Genomic DNA, 19004 nt, shown 5'->3' with positions numbered 1-19004 from the left:
ATTTTACCCTATGAATTCATTCAGATTTTATCCTCCTGATAATTGTTTTCAAAAAGGCATTTTCATTTGTATAGTGATTTGTATACTTTATAATCACCTCTCAACTTAAACATATGCCGAGCTACATCAAAAAGAAAGAAGTTTGGTTTCTGGGAATTAAAGCGTACTGAGGATTGTAAACTTTACTGTAGCATCAAGCTACAAACAAAGTGTGGCACTTGGGGACAGAATCTTCTGAGGCAGAGCAACAAACCTATTCCTACAGTCAGTCACATCCCTGGGTGCACCTCTACTGCAGACAGAGGCCAGGGGAGCCTGGAGATCCAAGCGTGGTCACATCTTAATGAATACAACGGTCATCTCTTACCTTATTAGAAGCCATCTCACTGACAGAGCGATAGGTCTGAATGGTCTCTAGCTGGTCTAAGCACCAGTCCAATTCCTCCAGCGTTTCCATTGCTAATTTTTGATAAGATTCTTCTGCAAACAAACACACAGATATGTAGTTAGGCTGGAGCGGCTGCAGGCTGTCCATAGCCAGGTCACTGTCGCCGCCGCTGCTGATTCCGGCGCTACTGAAGGTGGCCCCGTGCTCCTTCATTATTTGCGCGCCGACTCCTTCCTTCCAGCTCTCTCCACCAGGAGAACAAATCACCGCGGTGCTCTCTGCCGGGGATGCCTGGTGCCAAGTTTTCACCCCCACTCCTGGGTGAGGTGTCTGTGATCTACCAAGAAACTTCCTCTGAGGAAGAAGGCGGGGAACCGTCTCTTATAAGCTCATCTGCATACATGTGTCCTAAAACTAAAGGCAGAAGCAGTGAGTTTTCTCAGGCTCCGTCTGCCTTAGTCATCCTGGGGCTCTTTAGGGTGTGTGATGTCATTTCTGAGTGTTTGCCTTCTAGAGGAGAAATGAGGAAAGCATTTTCTCATTTTGCTGTTCTCCTAAATGAAACATACAGTTGAATAGTTGGGGGTGGGGGTGGGGGTGGGGGGGACTGAGAGTTTCATTGGAAGGCTATGCAGCCATTCATTCCCGGGAACGTGTACAAGTTGGATTAACTTTTAATTCAGCAAACACTGACCGGCATAGGTTATTCCTTTCCTCTTCTGAATTTCTCCTTTAAGTAGAGGCAAAATGAGGTCTCCCTGATAAGACTTCAGTCTAAGAGAAACTGTCTGGAGTTTTATATGAACAAGTTTATTGGGCTGGGAGTCCTACAGCTCTTGTTATACTAAACAAAGCTAAAACTTCTCTTCTGCAACTGCCAGGATCACAGGGAAATTCTGAACCGGACTTTCAGGTGGAGCCAGATGTGAAGGCTGCAGATTTTCACTTTGATTAAAGCCGGGGGCTCTGCTTTTGTCACTGTAGGAATCTAGACATTCTGGAAATATTTCTCAGTGGTCCATTCAAAACAATATTGTTTTTAAGATCATATTTTTGCTGGATAATAAAAGTCTTGTTAAGTGTTCACAACATGTCATTCCATACTCAAAAGTGTGTGAGTCTAAACTAATACTCAAAGTTATTGACTTAAGAACCCTATGTTAATAAACACTGAAATAATTTTATAAATGCTAGATGGATTAATGATGCTACATACAGTTATAAAATCTGTCAGACTCTCCTGCATACTTGATTGATTTTGAGGGGAACGGCATCCATTAACTCTGCCAGGCTTTCTGGAATGCAAGCAATAGGCACTAATAAAACTGAAAATCTTGTATGGAATTCTATGATGAAGAAAAAAACTACACACATTCCTGTCAGATTTAGGATACGTTTTTCATATGTTCATACAGAAACTCTAGGGAGACCACATAGCCTTTTATTATTTTTTGAATGAATTTATGTGTGTAGCACTCCTACTTAACGCAGAAGGGGAATAAACAAAAGAGTGATTCCAAGTGACTGGAATCACTTGGGCCCAGACACACATCTCAAAGAATAGGTGTTTTGTTTATCCCCCAAATATGCCTTCACTTCAGGATAAACGGGTTAAAATTCAATATCCTGTATGTCATACTTAAAAAAACCACAAAACCACTAGAGATGACTTCCTCCATTTTTTCACACTCCTCAAAAATGTGAAGACAAGAATCGAGGTGATTTTAGTAAAACTCATTTCCAGCCAGACTTGCATGTACCTTCCCTCCGTTCTTCCTCTTTGAGTTTGCAATGCTGTTTCAACATGAAGACTCTCCCCACTTACTCCCTAGTGTGTCCAAAACATCCCCTTGCTTCCTGTTTCCTTCCAAAGAGGACTCCTTTCCAAAGGAAGCTTTTCTTGAAGTGACAGAACCCTCCCATCTTCATTCCAGGCCTCTCCAAAAAGAAAAAGTCCAACCACTTCCCAACTACTCAGGCTTTACTACCTTGGTATTTTCCATATCACAACCTGCGGTTCTTGGTAACTAAGATCAGACATTCACTAGGGATGGTGGGGAGTAAGCGACTTGCTCCGAACCCTTTAAATAGGCTGATATGCAAAATTACTGTAAGATGATACATCACATTTCTCCTTCAGGAAGAGGAAAAGGGGATCCGATTTCCACTCAATTTGAAAAAGGAAATATAGTAATTATAGCAACAAAAGCATGAAGAAGTAGGAGGACTCTTCAAAATCCAATTAAGTCTTACCGCCACAGCTCATTCATTGTCTATTACACAGAACAGGCACAAACATATGTGCTCCTAGAGTTGCTATAATACTGAGATGTCATGACTGCCCAACAGGTGTGACAGGACCTTACTTCACTGCCCTCCCTTCTTCTGGTCAGCCACAGTCATTTTTAAGTAAAATATATTTTAAAGTTAATGAGGATTTGTTCCTTCCCAGATGCTGTTTTCATTGTTTATTTATTTATTTTTTATTAGTTTCAGGCATACAGAACAACACAGTGATCAGACATTTACATAACTCACAAAGTGATAACCCCAACAAGTCTACCACCCACCTGACACTGTACATAGTTATTAGAACATTATTGACTATATTCCCCATGCAGCACTACACATCCCTGAAACTACTTTTTAAAAAAAATTATAGTTGTCATTCAATATTATTTTGTATTAGCTTCAGGTGTACAGCATAGTGGTCAGACAGCTGTATAATTTATGAAGTAATTCCCCCCAATAAGCCTACTACCCATCTGACACTATGCATACTTTTAAAAATGCTATTGACTATATTCCCCACACTGTACTTCACATCCCCGTGACTCTCCTGTAACTACCAATTTGTATTTCTTAATCCCTTCACCTTTCTCACCCAATCCTGTAAGCCCCTCCCATCTAGTAACCATCACTTTCCCAGATTCTTAATACGGAATGAAGACTTTCTTTGTGTCCCATTTTAGAGCCTTCTTATCACAGTAGCTAAGGCAAGAGGGACAGATGTCAGAGTGGGCTAAGTATGGGGGCATCAAAACCCTGCTTATTATGGGCACAGCCAGAGGAAAGAACAAGGGCAGCTCAGGACTGACCTTCACACTATAACATCGTAACACTAGCACCAGATCCAGGGCTTGGTACCTAGCAGATGCTCAGTAAGTACTTGGAGGATGGAAACCAAAGTGCTTGCCCAAGCAGCCTGCAAATACTTGGACACCTAGAGGCTGAATGGAACATCTGTAGCCATGTGGAAAGAGCATCAGCTTTGAAGTGAGACTCACACATTTTGACTCTCTCTTCAATCAGTTACCGTGTGACCCTGGACCTCAATTTCCTACATCTTAAAATAAAGATATGAATATTTGTCTCACAAAGTTATAATGGGATTAAATGAGATAAATATATAAAGCGTCTGGTATGTAGCCAGTTCTTCGTAGGTGATCCATACATAGGAATATAATTATTAACGGCAGTCCAGGTAACCCAAAAGACTGGCATTCGGTGGTGGGGAGGAATAGGAAAGGAGATAGTAGAATTGTGTATTCAACAAGGGGTTTTATAGTCAGAATCAGCTACATAATTTGCAGGGCCCAGTACAAAATGAAAATGCAGGACCCCTTATTGTGAAGGCAGGAAAAAGGGCTGTTAAAGGCAGTCAAGTATGATGCTTTTCCTTTCTTCTGGAGTCTCTCTCTCTATCTCATGACATATTATGGTGATGTTGTTTTTGTTTCTTAAATTTTTAATTTTAAAATAGTTCTAGATTAACAGAAAAGTTGCAACGATGGTGTAGAGAGTTCCTACATATCCCACTTCCAGGTTTCCTTATTGTTAACATCTCACATTATTATTGCACATTTGTCACAATTAATGAATGGCATGGTGTCTTTTATTTACTCTTTAATGTCACGTTCCCTCAGGCCTGGGGATACCATGAGGAGAATGCAGACCCTCACCAGACTCCTGAGGCGCTGCATCCTATGACTCAGGGCACACGCCCAGCTCACCAGTTGCTAGGGTATCCCTGCCTGCCTGTCTGCCAGCTGCGAGACTGATATGCTGTGCCCCAGCCAGGAGCAGGCTCGATGAAAACCAGACATTTCCACAGTACCAATGCTCCAATCCAAAGCAGACAGACGACCCTTAAGGGTACTAAAACCTCTGCACTTGGATGTACTCGATACCTGGATCAGGGGTGGACAACAGGCTTTACCCCTGCCAAGACATGGTCACTGTCTACCATGTTATGTCCTTGCCAACCTAGGGCAGGGAGGGCTGCTACCATGCCCTGTGCCTGAGATATTGCAAGGTACATATGCACTCTTTGCACCTGCACCTAGGCCCCTGATGAGAACGGATGCCAGCTCATGGGTGAGGGCAGGGAGAAGGATGCTGGTTGAGTCCTGGGGCACCAGGGATGAGGGGAATGTATGGGAGAGAACATGTCCAGGGAAGGCAGGCAGGTAGCAGGCGATGGAGCAGCACATGAGCCAAGGCTCTAAGCCACTGGAGTATACTCCATTGTCCCATCAGACTTCACTTAAAAATCATTTAAAAATCAAAGGTAAAATTATGACGGGTTTCAAGACAGCGACTACGAGATGCCTATGAGGGTGGGGCCTGTGCAGCAGCACAGGTTACATGAATATGAAGCTGGCCCTGTTTCTTGTCTTACCAAAGTGGCTCTGAAAAGGAGCTGCTTAGTACCACAGAAGCAGGTCTGCAGGGGCTAAGAGCAGGTAATGGAATGGTGTATGGTCATGGCGTTAACTCTATTTGTCAAAAATTTCCAGAGGGAGGAAGGAGTAGGGACAACCAACCTCCCTTCTATTTCTTCCTTCTCACTCCAACAAGACCTGCAAAGGAAGATTTGCTTCCTCCTACAGCTCTGGTAGGAATTGCATTTGACCCTGAGAAACAGGAAGAGAGAATGGATGAAAAATTATAATTAATATTAATCTGGTAATAATATGTGGCATTCACATAGCTCTTTTCTCAAAGGAGTTCCAAGCACACTACTCATTAATCCTCGCAACATATCTGTATAGCAGACACCGAAGAGGCATGACTAGCTTTAATTTACCTTAAGGCACCAGCTGAGAAGTCAGAGGTTAAATTACTAGAGCAAGATTTCTTGCAAGGCTACATCTTGGTCTAAGAAATAGAGGATTTAGCTCAGTGCTGAAAATGCACATATTCCCGAAAATGCTGCCTTTAAAAATGACATGTTACCCTTGGGTCTTTTCTATGAAGATCGTGTAATTGCTTTCCTAAATGTTGTCATTTCCTGAGTTTCTTCCCTTTTCTGATGCACCTAACAGCCAATAGCAACAGGAGACTGCACAGTATTTACTCAGAAGACCTGGTAGGTTCTGGTCCTGCATCTTGCTTCAGTGCGTGACTTCAGGCAAGTTACCTAAGTTTGTTGAGACTAAATTTTTTTCTGTAAACTGAGGGAAAGAAAAATACCATATTCTCACAGGGAGGGCAGAATAGGAACATACACACAAAATGAGACCGTAAATATTTTAAGTATGTGTATTTTGTAAACATTTCATTTATTATTATAGATGGGATAGAGGCACATTATAGAAATTTACAAAATTACAGACAAGCAAAACTTTGAAATGATAAAATTGGCACATTTTACCAAGCAGAGATCCCTATCCCTAACTCCTCTGTGTAGATTCTTTCATGCATGTGTGTGCATGTGTACATCCATATGTATATAATCAAAATGAGATCATAGTATACAAACTCTTGCATAACATCTTTTTTTCCTAATGATCTGCCCCCTTTTTCACTCCAGCTAATACTTAGGTCATATTCTAATTTCTCTAGTTTTTTTCACGCCAATCCAGTTGAAATGTATGTGTTAGCAAAGAGGTGTTGGGAAGGAGAGACCTAGAGAAAGGTGATAGCAAAGGGTCATGGGAAACCTGGGCCTGGCCACCAATAGCTAGCTGCTCATAGTTTAAGAACATGGATAAAGATTTCAGCAGTTACGAAATCAGTGCCCCAGTTGGTAACAGACTTCAGATGGCCCCATACTTTGTGGAGGAAACTGTGATCTTATGACCCCCACTGCTCTTTGTGACAGGTGGGAACAGAGGCCCTTTACATACCTGTATCATTTAGTTTTGAAACCCTAAGTACCACCGTTCTTAATACAGATGAGAAAATTGAGGTGCAGAGAGGCAAGTGGCCTCTTCCAAATCACACATATTAGCAAGGGACACCATCACACTACACCCCAAATATAAATTTTCTATAAATTATACCTAAAGGCATCCTTTACTGAAGTATGATTGACATATAAAAAAATCTGTGCATATTTAATGTATACATCTTGATGAGTTTGAAGATAAATATATACCTGTGAAACTGTCACCATAAACAGTATCATAAACTTTAATCATCACTTCTAAAAGTTTCCTTCCTTCTTTGTGTGTGTGTGTGTGTGTCATAATAACAGTAAACATAAGACCTGCCCTTGTAACAAATGTTTACGTATACAATACAGTATTAACTGTAGGTACCATGCTGTACAGTAGGTCTCTAGGGCTTATTCATCTTATGTATCTGAAACAATTACCTAGTGACCAATACCTCCCCAAACCCCCTTCGCCCAACCCCTGGTAACTAGTATTTTACTCTCAGTTTCTATGAGTTTGATTGTTTTAGATTCCTAATAAAAGGAGTCATTCTAAATGCAATTTTAACACAGGTCTGTATATATGAGAAACAGAGCTGTCAAGTTTTCCCCACTTTCTACCCAAAGACAGTGCATAGGAAAAAAATGTAAATAACCTTTTGTTTAACTGTGTCACATAGTCAGACTTTCTGAGAAGACACTAGCTATTTGCAAGGCTGTGTGGTAGTTAAATCAATCAGAACAACTTCCAGACATGAAGGACAAATTTCATAAACATAAACGTCAAGCAAAAGAAACCAAGTATTAAAAAGCACATAAAAATATGATTCAGCTTATAGAAAGTTCAAGAGGCAAACTGAATCTATGCTATTAGAATTCAACATAGTGGCTAGCTTGGAGGGTTTGGTTCTGGGAGGGGACTTGAGGGGGCCTTTTATGACGCTGACAATGAGCTATTAGGTTGGTGCAAAAGTAATTGTGGTTTTTGCAATTATTTTTAACCTTTTTAACTGCAATTACTTTTGCACCAACCTAATATTTCTGGGCCTGGGTACTGGTTACGTGGGTGTGCTAACTTTATGAAAATTCACTGATCTACGCTTGTGATTGGTGTACTTTTCTCTGTTTGATTTTCCGTGCAGGCTTTCAACAGATAGTCCCATCTAGGGAAAGTCCAGTTTAAAAAACAAAGAGCAGGAGTTCTAAAAACATTTCCTTTCCTTTTGTTGAACTATAGCAGTGGGTATCAACAGAGTTTGACTAAATCTCACCCAGCTGAAAAATACCCCCCAGGAGACATTGGCTTTGTTATTGTGTACACCACAATGCTCCTATAACTCAGAATTGAGTGGAACACATTGCAGTCTGACCCAGCTGTTTTAAATCCTGACTCTGCTATTTATTTGCTAACAGAGTGGCCTTAGACAAGGTAAGTAGCCTGGCTGTGCCTTCATGTCTTGACCTGTACAACAGGAAGATAGCATGAACTAGCTATGAGAAGTCCGTGAATTAATGCATGCCCAGCATTTGGTACAATGCCTGGCACGTGTCAGGAACTTTTTCCTTGCCCCTCTCCCCACGACTCTCTCTCTTTAGTCCTGGTCACTTTCTTGAGGGTAGATTGCCACATACTTGATAGGTGAGATGGGTGGAGTTTGGCTCCGCTCCTAGGGAGGAGAGTGAGTGTAAGGTGGCCATGAAATCCTAAAGTCTCCCTCCAAGTGCACGACCGCAGATAGGAAACGGCCTCTTGGTTAGGTTCGAGTTTGTTGGTTTTCACTTCTGAAATATAGACCTGGCCTAATGTATTGTTCTGCTTTCACCAAACCCTGATTGACGTGCCAAATTAGTGCGCCTCCAGATGTGGAGAATCGTACAAGAAAGCTATTTGTTCATTCATTCATTCCACAAAAATACAGGGTCTACTCTGTGCCAAGCCTGCTGCTGGGTGCCGGGTTACAGCAATGAACAGGACACATTAGTATGGTTCATTGCACTGAATGATTATATGGGAAATCCCTTCCCTGTTTTCCAAAATGGTCAGTCTGTGAAGCTGGATAGCCTTCCAGCTTCCTCCCCTGTCCTGTCTCCCACCCCACACTTACACGGTACCTTTGTGAAATTACAAAAATGTGCCCTCTCTTGGCAGACAGCTTAGGAAGAAAGCATGGCAAGTGATGCATGGGCTGAATTTCAGCTCCCCTCACCTGGCGGAGTAGCTTTGATCAGTATCCGAACTACACGGTGACCTTATGCAATGGCCCGGTGGCCCATGGATGTGGGAGCAAGCTAGCCTGAACATATCCCCAGCATGACTGGGAGGGCTCCAAAAAGCGGGGCTCAGAACAGGACTCACGGCAAAACCTGCACTTTTAACCTCAAAATAAAGCAACCTCTTGATATTGAAAGGAAAACATCCCAAGACTTTCCCTACCTCTTAATTTGTGAACATCATTAAATAACTAAAATAACATTAAATAAGCCTCCATAAAATAACCCACAATTTTAATTTGGTAGACTAATTATGACCTTTAAATACAGTTTTTGTTTTTGTAGATGAAATCTTCTAAAGCAAAGGCTCCATGTGGAAAATAATATTGAGAAGTCCTTGATGGGAAAACTAAAAAACCCTCTTCTGATCCTTGGAAATGAGAAGGGTGTATTAGTTGGATTCTCTACATTAGGACTCTAGCTTTGTCCATCAACTTGTAGCCCCACAGCTGCCCTCACTAGACTCGCAGTGGAGTTGGCATATTTATTTCTTTCCTCTGGTTTTCTTCACAGTACAATTAGTATTTGTTAAAATGTAACATAATCTCACATATATGGAAATCAGCCTCTTTATTTAAAGGTACTGGTTGGGGCTATTGGCCTAGTTATTTACTGGTTTTGGTTATGATTTTTTCCCCTGTTGTTAGCAATAGCTTTTCTTTTCCTCCTAAGTTATTATGTGAAAAATATATATTTTCTTTTGATGAATATTTGGTAAATTAAATACACCTGTGTTACAATGCAACATTTCATAAAGCATGTTATTTTAACCTTAAGTAAAACACTCTTCAAACAAATCACAGGAACTGGAGAACACTTAGACACTCTGTAACACAATTCTTCCCACAGGCAGTTTGTAAGCCCATGTGCCTTTCTTTAGGCAGAACTTTGTTAATGTGTCTTTATAAATGTGGAACTTTGCAATTGCACATGACAGGGATTTCACTCTGGGTGGATTCACGGAAGAAGAGCTTCACTGCCCTCAAGGGAAATAGTGAAATGTAGGTCATTTTGATGCCAATCTCCTTAGCAAATTCCTCTAACTCTACAAGTTAAACAAACAACAAAAAAAGTCCAATCACAACTAGTTTTTGTATATATAACTTGACATTTTACCAAGCACTTTCACTTGCAGATCTCATTTTTTTCCTTGAAAAATAAACCTCATAGATAGAGATTATTATGATGATGACATACATTTTCCATTATGCATGTGAGAAAATTGAAGCTTGGAGATATTTAATGATTTGCTCAAAGTCATCTGATGAGAGAGAGAGAGAGAAGGGAAGAGGGAGGGAGGGAAGGAAAGGGAGGAGAGGAGAGATGAGAGGTTGAAAGGAGGAGAGAGGAGAAGGAAGGGAGAAAGGGAGTTGGGAGGGAGAGATCCTAAATTTTCTGATTCTAAATTCCATGATCTTTTTTGCTAAGCCATAGGGCCTGTTATAAACAAATGGCCCAACTTTTTCTTTCTTTCACCCAAACAGGTTTAGACAAGGCAAAACTATGTGTTTCCTGTGCCAGCCTCACAGCCCTCTTTCCTTTTGCTCTACCTCCAGCTCTTTCAGTGTCCTTACTGTTAAGAAAACCTGCTCTTCAGAAGGACTCTGACTTTGGCATTTACTTACTAATGGAAATCTGTATTCATTCGGTAAATAACATGTACCACCAGTGTGAAAGGGTGCTCAAGGAACTTAATTATCCACTTGTGCTGGTGTTCAACAGCAATACCACAAGAAGCAGAGGACCCAAAAATCTGAGAAGCGGGGATGTGATGGAGTTTGGGGAAGGCCTACCTTGGAAAGTTATGAGATTCGAAGGAATAAGAATTGGGTATAAAGAGGGAGGAAAGCATCCTAGACAGGAGGAAGGAACGTCAAAGTGGGCTCGGTGAGCTGAGAGCAAGCAGTCCATGTAGCAGGAATACAGGGAGAGAGGGGGGGGGGGGAGAGAGAGAGAGAGAGAGAGAGAGAGAGAGAGAGACTGATACAAGAAGTGTAGGTCAGGTCATATACCCCCACGGCAGGCCATGAAAAGAACCTTGGACTTTATTCTGGAAACAATGGGAAAATTTTCTGGAGCCTTATCAAAAGAATGGCCCAGCCAAATTTGCATTTTAAAATTATCACACTAGCTGCAGTTTGAAGAATGAACTTGAAGGAACAAATGAATGAATGGTTGCAAGGTGGCTCACTAAGTAGTATTGAAAAGCTTGGGATCTGGAGGAAAACATACATGAGTTTGATTTCTGGCTCTGCCGTTTATTTTATTAACAGTGTGAATCTGGCCAAGTTACTTAATTTTTCTACGTCTTAATGGACTTATCTCTAAAATGGGGGTGTACATATTTTCTCCATGGGGATGGCATGAGGATTAAATGAGGTAGTCCATACCAAAACACTTTAGTTGAATTCACAGGATCACAATGAGAAGTCAGAGACCAATGAATTCACTTACAGAGAGCAGTAATTTACTGGAAGTTTCTCATGTCTTCTGCTTATTACGTGCTCCGTGACGTGGGAGATCAAACGCTAACCATCAGATTGCTTGGTAAGCATGAAATCAGAGCAGGGGAGTAGCTGGATGATTTAAGTGGCTGCTTTCCTCAAGCCTGATATATTCAGCTCCACTGCTGAGGTGGACTGTAGTTGTCCCTGTTCAGACATTTCCATCTGCTTTCCCAACTCTGTTCATGTGGTTAACAATTACTCATCTTCTAGGATTTGGCCTAGACTCCTCTCCTTTACAAAGCTTTCTACATATTGTGAGGTTGGATTAAGCTCCTTTTCTCTAACCTCCCACCAAACCATACTCAGTCCTCTATTTCCAACTGACGGTATTTCATCAAAATGATCTCTCTCAGTTTATCTCACCCATTACACAGTAATCTTCTTGAGGGCAGGGAACATATCTTTTTGGCTGCTCTTTTATGCAGCACAGCATCCGTTCCTTAGTAGAGGCTCAAAAAATATGGTTCAAAATGCTGACTTGCCCAACATATCAATAGATGGGATATTGATTACCAAAACGAATGCAGCCTTTGTTACTAAATAGTATTAGATAAACAATGTCAGGAATACTTGTCCTGGTTCTTTGTTTAGTAGTCTCCAAAAAAACCACCTTCTTTTTGCTGATCTGTTCAATGTTACCACAGTTAATGAGCATTACTCATCTTTTGTATTCATACCTTGGTTAGATTTCTAGGCTGGCTAGTTTTAATATGGGGGACATTCTGTCTATCAAGAGGATTTCTGCAAAATCAGATGTACACTTTGTTATCTAACTCTCATCAAATAGCTGTACTTAGGCACTTTACTGCCGGTCTCCAAGCACTAAGACATACTAGAATCCGAAATAGATTTTGACAATTGTCATATGAAATATACAAGCAATGTTCAGAGATACCACAAGTAGATAAAGGAAAAGGAGATCAGGATAGATTTGCAAGCTGGGTACAGTAGAAGGGATGGGATTTTGAGAGATGAAAAAAATGAGGTAAGGCAATACACTGCATGAATAAAGGTATGAAATTAGAAACGTGTCACACCATTTAGTCCCGTTGAAGGAGAAGAAATATAACAGACTTACTTGGTTAGAACACTGGATTTCAGTAAAGGAGTAGAGTGGAATGGATTTGCAAAAGTAGGGTGGTCAGGGCCAGGTCTTGGACAGCTTTTTATGCCAGATGAAAGAATCGATTTGCCAGGCAATGGGGAGCCATTGAAAATTTCAGTGGAAGAATGGCACACACACAAAGTGGTTTATACATATCTTAATACTGTTTTACAGTTATGTCATGCTTTGCAGTTATAGATCTCTTTCATAGGTATAATTTCTTTTCATCCTTATCATACCTTGCGAAGGACGTACTATTGTCTCTATTTCGTAGAGGAAGAAACTGAAGTTTGAGTGTCTCACCTTAACTCCCACATAACTACTAAATGCAGAACCTAGAGACTTGAGTCTAGGCTTTCTGACTCCAAGTTCAGTGCCCTTGCTAGTACAGTGCAGCCTATAAGAAGATAAATTATTGATCTAACTGAAGAAAGTTGTAAGTATTATAGGATGGAATAGAGAATAAGCACTTGGTAAATTATTAATATCAGAGATCCTTACTTGCAGGAGAGGTCAGGAGTTAAGAAGTCACGAGGTCCCAAACCAGGGTGTTGCCAGAGGGAATAGAAAGATTATTTATATCTTCAATTTATCTTTAATTGTAGAATGGAAGTTGTCAAAGGAATTTCAAGACTCAATGGAGAGTAGAAGCAAAGTTGTTTGCCATTGGGAGGGATGGTGGAAAATTTCCCATCTCCTGAAACAGCAGCTAAAATCTCTTTCACTTGCCTATAGGAAAGTGCTTCCTCCTCGTGCTGTCCTGGGTGATGTCTCAGATCACACAGGACTTTGGTCACTTACCACGTGAGAATGGAGTTGCATTTGACAGTCTGGTGCTGCAGAGAGCAGACAGCCTATTGCATATAGTGTCTTCAAGTTGACAAAGCACTTTCAAGTTTGCTCGTTTTCTTCTGCAAAGCAAGCTGTGAACGGCATCTCCATTTTTACAAGTGAGACCACTGGTGCTCATCCAGGTGAAGGGACTCGCTTTACAAATCTGGAATTTCTGCATTGTCTGGTATGGTAGTTTCTCGTCACATGCAGCTATTGGGCACTTAAAATGTGGCTGGTTTGATGTGAGCTGTGCTGTAGGTGTAACATACATACTGCCCTTCGAAGACTTTGTATGAAAACAAATGATGGAAAGCAGCTCCATAAAGTTTTATGTTTGATTACATGTTGAAATAATAATATTTGGGATATATCGAGTTAAGTAAAATTCATTATTAAAACTAATTGCCCCTGTTTCGTTTTACACGTTTACTAGAAAATTTAAAATTACCTGTGGGGCTTGCATTCTATTTCTATTGGACAGCATTGTTCTAGATCATAAGGCTATAGCCAGGACGTAAACCCTTGAAGGTCAATGCTCATTCCCCCACTAATGTGCACCTTAAAAGAGGTGGTAATAACAATAATGATTGTAGTTAATTTTATTGAGTACCAGTTATAGTTTCTAAGCACTTTCCATGCATGAACTAATTTAATCTTCATTATAATTTCCTGATCTGAGTATTATTTCATATATAATAGATCATTTTCTTTTACAGTGAGGAACTGAGAAATTTGGTAGCTTTCTCAGGGTCACACACTTAGTGGAGCCAGAATTTAATCTTTGCAACAACCCCATTAAGCAGTTATTATTCTTATTTTATAGGTGAGCAAACTGAGGCTCAGAGAGATTACCCAACCCACCCAACGTCACTCTAGGTATATGCTGGAACTCTTTCTCATCCAACCTGAATCCAAAGTTGATATTCCATCACGGCACCAGTGTGTGAAAGAGCTGAACCTGAATCTCCTGGGGGTGAGTCCCAGGTCAACCCACATGCACTGAAGCCATCTCTTTGGGGTGGGCTCTGGGAATTAGTTCCTTTTAGAATTGCTCCAGGTGGTCTCATCCCCAGCCAGGTTTGGCGATGACCACCCTATCTGAGTCTTTCATGTTCAACATTTTATTCCCTGGGAGTCCTGGCCGATGAAAAATTTAAAAAAATAAATAAATAAATAAAAGAAAGAAACAAAAATAGGATTTCCTTCAGGTAGCCTTCGGTAGGCCAGCCGTTCATCTCATCTTGCTTCTTTGAAATCTTATCATCATCTGTCCAAGAATGTAGCTGCAGTGGTTTAATTAAGCTGAGATAATTACAGATTTCAGAGCTAAAACAGCAGGTCCTCTTGCAGACATTCTTAGAAACATCTAAGCCGCCCAGGGGTGTCTGAAATAAGAGGGGTGGAGATTCAGGGAGTGTAGAGGTGGTGGGGGTGGGAAGAAGGAACAGAGCAGGACACTCAGACTCTCGAGGTGATTTATGGGGTTCTGGGTGATTCAGTAAGAACCACTGGAGATGAATGAAGGCACAGAACAAAAAAAAACCAAGTGACTCTTTTTGGGGTGGGGTTGTATACGTATGTGTTGTAAGAAGGTTCACAGTTTGCTTTTTGCAGCCTTGTTCATAGGTAGACAAGCAGTTGCTTTATGTGACAGATTCAGAACTTCCAAATAACATTCAACAAAATATAAAATTAGGCCCCAGTTTTCATGGCAACCCAACTTGACACAGTAGCGAACAAGAATTGTTTGAGATTCTGAGAAAGAAGCCAGCAGTGTGTATGTCACAGCTGGCTCGGCTTCCTTTGGCCAGTTTCTCCTGAGGTAGCAGTACTTCCGTTCCTGCCCTCATTTCCCCTGGTTTGTAAACTATAAACGTCACTTAACTGAACTCAGCTCCAGACTTTAGAAAAACAAAATTTTGTATTTCAGCAAAGGTTTTCTTGGCATTTCTACTTCTGAAGAATTTAACTTAACTCTGATATTTCTTTACACACTTGAAAGATGGTAGCTCCCATTTTGTGCTGACTCTTTCTCTATTTCTCCCTTTCCAATACAGTATAATGCAGTGTCTGTTTAAAAGTGATTAAAGATTTCAGTGTTTGGTTTAAACCAATATTTACCAGTGAAAATCCCGCCAACATAAATGTGCAGGCGAGGTAGAAAATACTGGCTTAAATCAATCTCCCTCTGAACACCACATACAGACAAGGCCTGTAAATGTTTTGCATGTCACTTCTGACATCTTGGCCTATTTTTGCCAGGATCAACATATATTGATGTAACACAGATTTGGAATAGCTGAATAGCCTTAAAACTGGGATCCTCTAGATAATAGATTCCAACAGTAATTTTTTAAAAGTGGTTTTTTATTAGCCGAGCTTGTTGCTTTGTATTGTTTTTGTTTTGGTGGTTCTTCTGACATTTACTACAGAATGCCATGTAACCTAGCTTAAAAGGGTTCCCTCAATTATGAGAACTAATATTGCTTAAAATAGTAGTAAACAAAGGAATACTGGCCTTCAAAAAAATAGATTAGACGACAAAACTTCTTGCAGAAACATACAGCAGACATTGTAAGATTAAGTCCGTCTTGTAGAGTGATTGCTTTAATTTAGCAAACATTTACTGCATTGAATTCATTCACTGGTTAAATTTATTGAATGAATGAATTACTGCTACTCTTCAATGAATTTCAAATAGTTGTAGCTTGGAATAGAAACGATTTTTCTGAAACTGAATAGCACGGGCAGCCAGCAGACGAAAGGCCTCAGCTGGCACCTGGCAGCCACAGCCCCAGAAGAACTGGAGAGGGTGGGGAATGAATGAGTTTTACGTGGCCGAGGCTCAGGACCAAGCCCTCAGTGAAAACTTTGAATTGCAGTTCCCACACCTCACTTCCTCTTAGATAGGGAGGGCTGGGTATGAGATGGGGAAGAGCCAATGACTCATCTGCAAAAAAGGCCACTGAAATTGCTGCTGGCAAGCCCTGAACAATACCTAGTAAACAGCAGGCACTTAATCAATGTTTGCCTTAAAAACAGGTAAAATGAAATGCAATAGCCTACTATAATTTGGGGGATAAGTGTGGAATGTTCCAACTTTAACTCCCAATGCTCAAGAGCCTGTGCACCAAAAACTGAAGGACCATGGGAAGGATGGATAAGAAGGATGACGTGAATCATAGCACCCATTAACTGAGAGAGTCCACCTGAACAAAATATCTCTAATCTTCAAAGCAACCTGGGGAAGTCGATTGTCGTACTGTTATCATCAACGTATAGATGATAGAACAGATGGAAAAAGAAATGGTGAATGAGCCTGGAAAGGTGGACTGGGTGTCTGGGCTTAATGGCAGGCCCCCAAAGAAGCAATAGACATGGTCATTGCTGTCCTCAAGGAATGTGTGGACCAGGAGGGGAGCAGGAATGCACAGACACCGAATGAAAACAGTCGGGGCACACTGTGGGTTGTGGGTTAAATCGTCAAAGAAGGAGGGCAGCAGCAAACATGGGCTTGTGCTTTGAACAGAGCAGCTGCTTAATGAGCATTTGTGGAAGCGCACTGAACCTAACTGATTTGAAAGCCAGGTAAAGGTAACCATAAGAAGAAAGACATGAAGTCCAAAACGAATCACAAAGTGGCAGGGAGATAAGTCTTACTGAACAAAGACTGCTGAAGAAAAGCAGTTAGAGTCAGAGTAGGTCCAGATTATGAAATAAAGTGGAAAAGTCTGGACTTGAAGCAGGAATCGTAAGGAGCTATTGGAGGTTCATGAACAAGGGAGAGACCTGAAGAAAGAGGGAACTTGGGACAGTTAGGTCAGCAGGAGTACATAAGATGGCTCTTAATGGGAAGTAGCTAGAGGTAGGACCCCAGGAAGACCCTACTCTAAGGAACTAAGTTGAAAACAATGCAGGCTGGAATAGGTGGTAACAATAAGATGGGGGAAAAAGAATTAAGTTCTAAGTGATGTCTGGAAGGAAAGAGTATATCTTCATAAGAGGACTTCATATAGAGGACTAAGAAGAGGAAAGTGTCCAAAATTGTCACCAAGTTTTCTAGCCTTCGAGTGGGACATAAGATCAGAAGCACTGATGGATAAGAGGGAATTAGAAGAGGCGGGGAGTGTTGAGTTTGGTATGATTCTTCTATGGTTACAAAGATTTAGGGTGGCTCCCTGGTAAGTGGATAGACTGGGGATTATGAGTACACACTACCTGACCTCTCCAGCATATGTGTCTGTCTTCTACTTGGCTTCTGCAGAAATGTCAATAACAAATACTTACAAGATTCTCCCAAATTATCTCACCAATTCCTTTCTCTTCTCCACTCCCTCTTTCTCCATTTCCTCAGCGCCCAGTTGCCCCATAGCCAAAACAAAGCTATGAGGGATATATGTCTTGGATATTTCCAGCTCTGCAGGGCACAAGCCTAACACAGGAGGTTTCTCTCTCCTCAGCATCTGCAAGGAGCCAGGTCAAATCCGCCATGATGGAGAGGACCATGAAAGCTGGAAGGGGCCTTACACACCAACCACATTTAATCCAACTCCTTGGTTCATAGGTGATGAGACTGAGGCCAGGAGAAGGGAACTGACATCTCCAAGATTATGCAGCCTCCATGTAATAGCAGAAACCAATTGTGAAGTTTTATAGAACCTATTATTGCCACTGTACCATGCCTCATCTCTGACTGGCAATATTTAAAGTGCCATTCAATTAAACTGATATTTATTGGATACATAATACATGTCAGTCCCTAGGGTAGGCACAGGGAATACTGAAGAAGGTAAATATAGCAGTCACTGCCATTGAGGCACTTATAGTTCAGAAAGATTGTTCTGAGAATAGAATAATTACTTCTCCTTGGATAGGGCTGTTGTGGAAGGCTTCCAGGAGGCAGTTATGCCTTGGCAGGGTTTTAAGGGACGAATAGGAGTTTGCTGGGCAGGAAATAGAAAGGGAAGATAAATGCATTCTAAGCAAAGGGAACAACATCTATCAAAGTAAAGACATGACACACTATAGTGCTTGGAATTACTACTAGGGTTTAGTAGTTGTATGACAATTGAGGGTAGAAGAGGACGAGCAAGACAGGCAGGCAGAGCACTGCTAGGAATGTAAGAAGTATATGGTGGGGGTGGGTGCTGAGGGAGTGAAAAACATGGAGAAGACATCCACAAAGTTGCTGAGTGATGTTCTGTAGAGTTATGGTCACAACCAGAGATATATGGAGTGCTATAGAAAAAAAGTCTGTGAACTTTTTTAAAAAGGGCCAAATGTAATTATTTTAGACTTCTGAGCCATATAGTCTCTGTTGTAAATATTCAACCCTGCCATTTAATCATGAAAGCAGCCACATACAATGCATAAACAAATGCAGGTGGCTGTGTTCCAATAAAACTTTATTTTTGCAAAAACAAGTAGCTGGCACATGGGCCACATTTGCCAGTCATTGCTACAGAGACTTCCTGAGGTCTTGACATCACTGTCAGTACCTGTGGTCGACAAACTAATGGCCTCTCAAAGATGTCTCTGTCCCAATCCTTGCAACCTATAAATATATTATGTTACGTGCAAAAGAGAATCAAGGTAGCTGATGGGAGTAAGGTTGCTAATGAGCTAACCTTAAAACAAGGAGATTATTTTGGGTTATTTGAGTGGGTCCAATGTATAAGTGTCCTTAAATGTGGAAGAGGGAGGCAGATGAATCAATGTCAGAGTGAGGGAATGTGAAAA

At 41.1% G+C, this 19004-nt stretch overlaps 1 protein-coding gene across 11 annotated transcripts in view; it reads right to left on the bottom strand.

Moving 5' to 3' along the window:
• PDE4B (phosphodiesterase 4B) overlaps positions 1-19004 on the bottom strand; it is a 564992-nt gene that overhangs the window by 40512 nt on the left and 505476 nt on the right. For 9 of the 11 annotated variants that reach the window (XM_074334882.1, XM_074334883.1, XM_074334879.1 and 6 more), the window contains one exon: positions 368-480. In XM_074334882.1, coding sequence (XP_074190983.1) covers positions 368-480 — 113 coding nt within the window. Of the gene's footprint in view, positions 1-367; positions 521-1082; positions 1153-19004 lie in introns of those variants that run through there. The other 2 variants (XM_074334886.1, XM_074334887.1) reach the window with 2 other exon arrangements.

Source organism: Rhinolophus sinicus, linkage group LG06, assembly GCF_036562045.2.
Source record: "Rhinolophus sinicus isolate RSC01 linkage group LG06, ASM3656204v1, whole genome shotgun sequence".
Lineage (NCBI taxonomy): Eukaryota > Metazoa > Chordata > Mammalia > Chiroptera > Rhinolophidae > Rhinolophus > Rhinolophus sinicus.
Note: the sequence above shows the minus strand (reverse complement) of the source record. Positions and strands in the feature narration are given on the sequence as shown.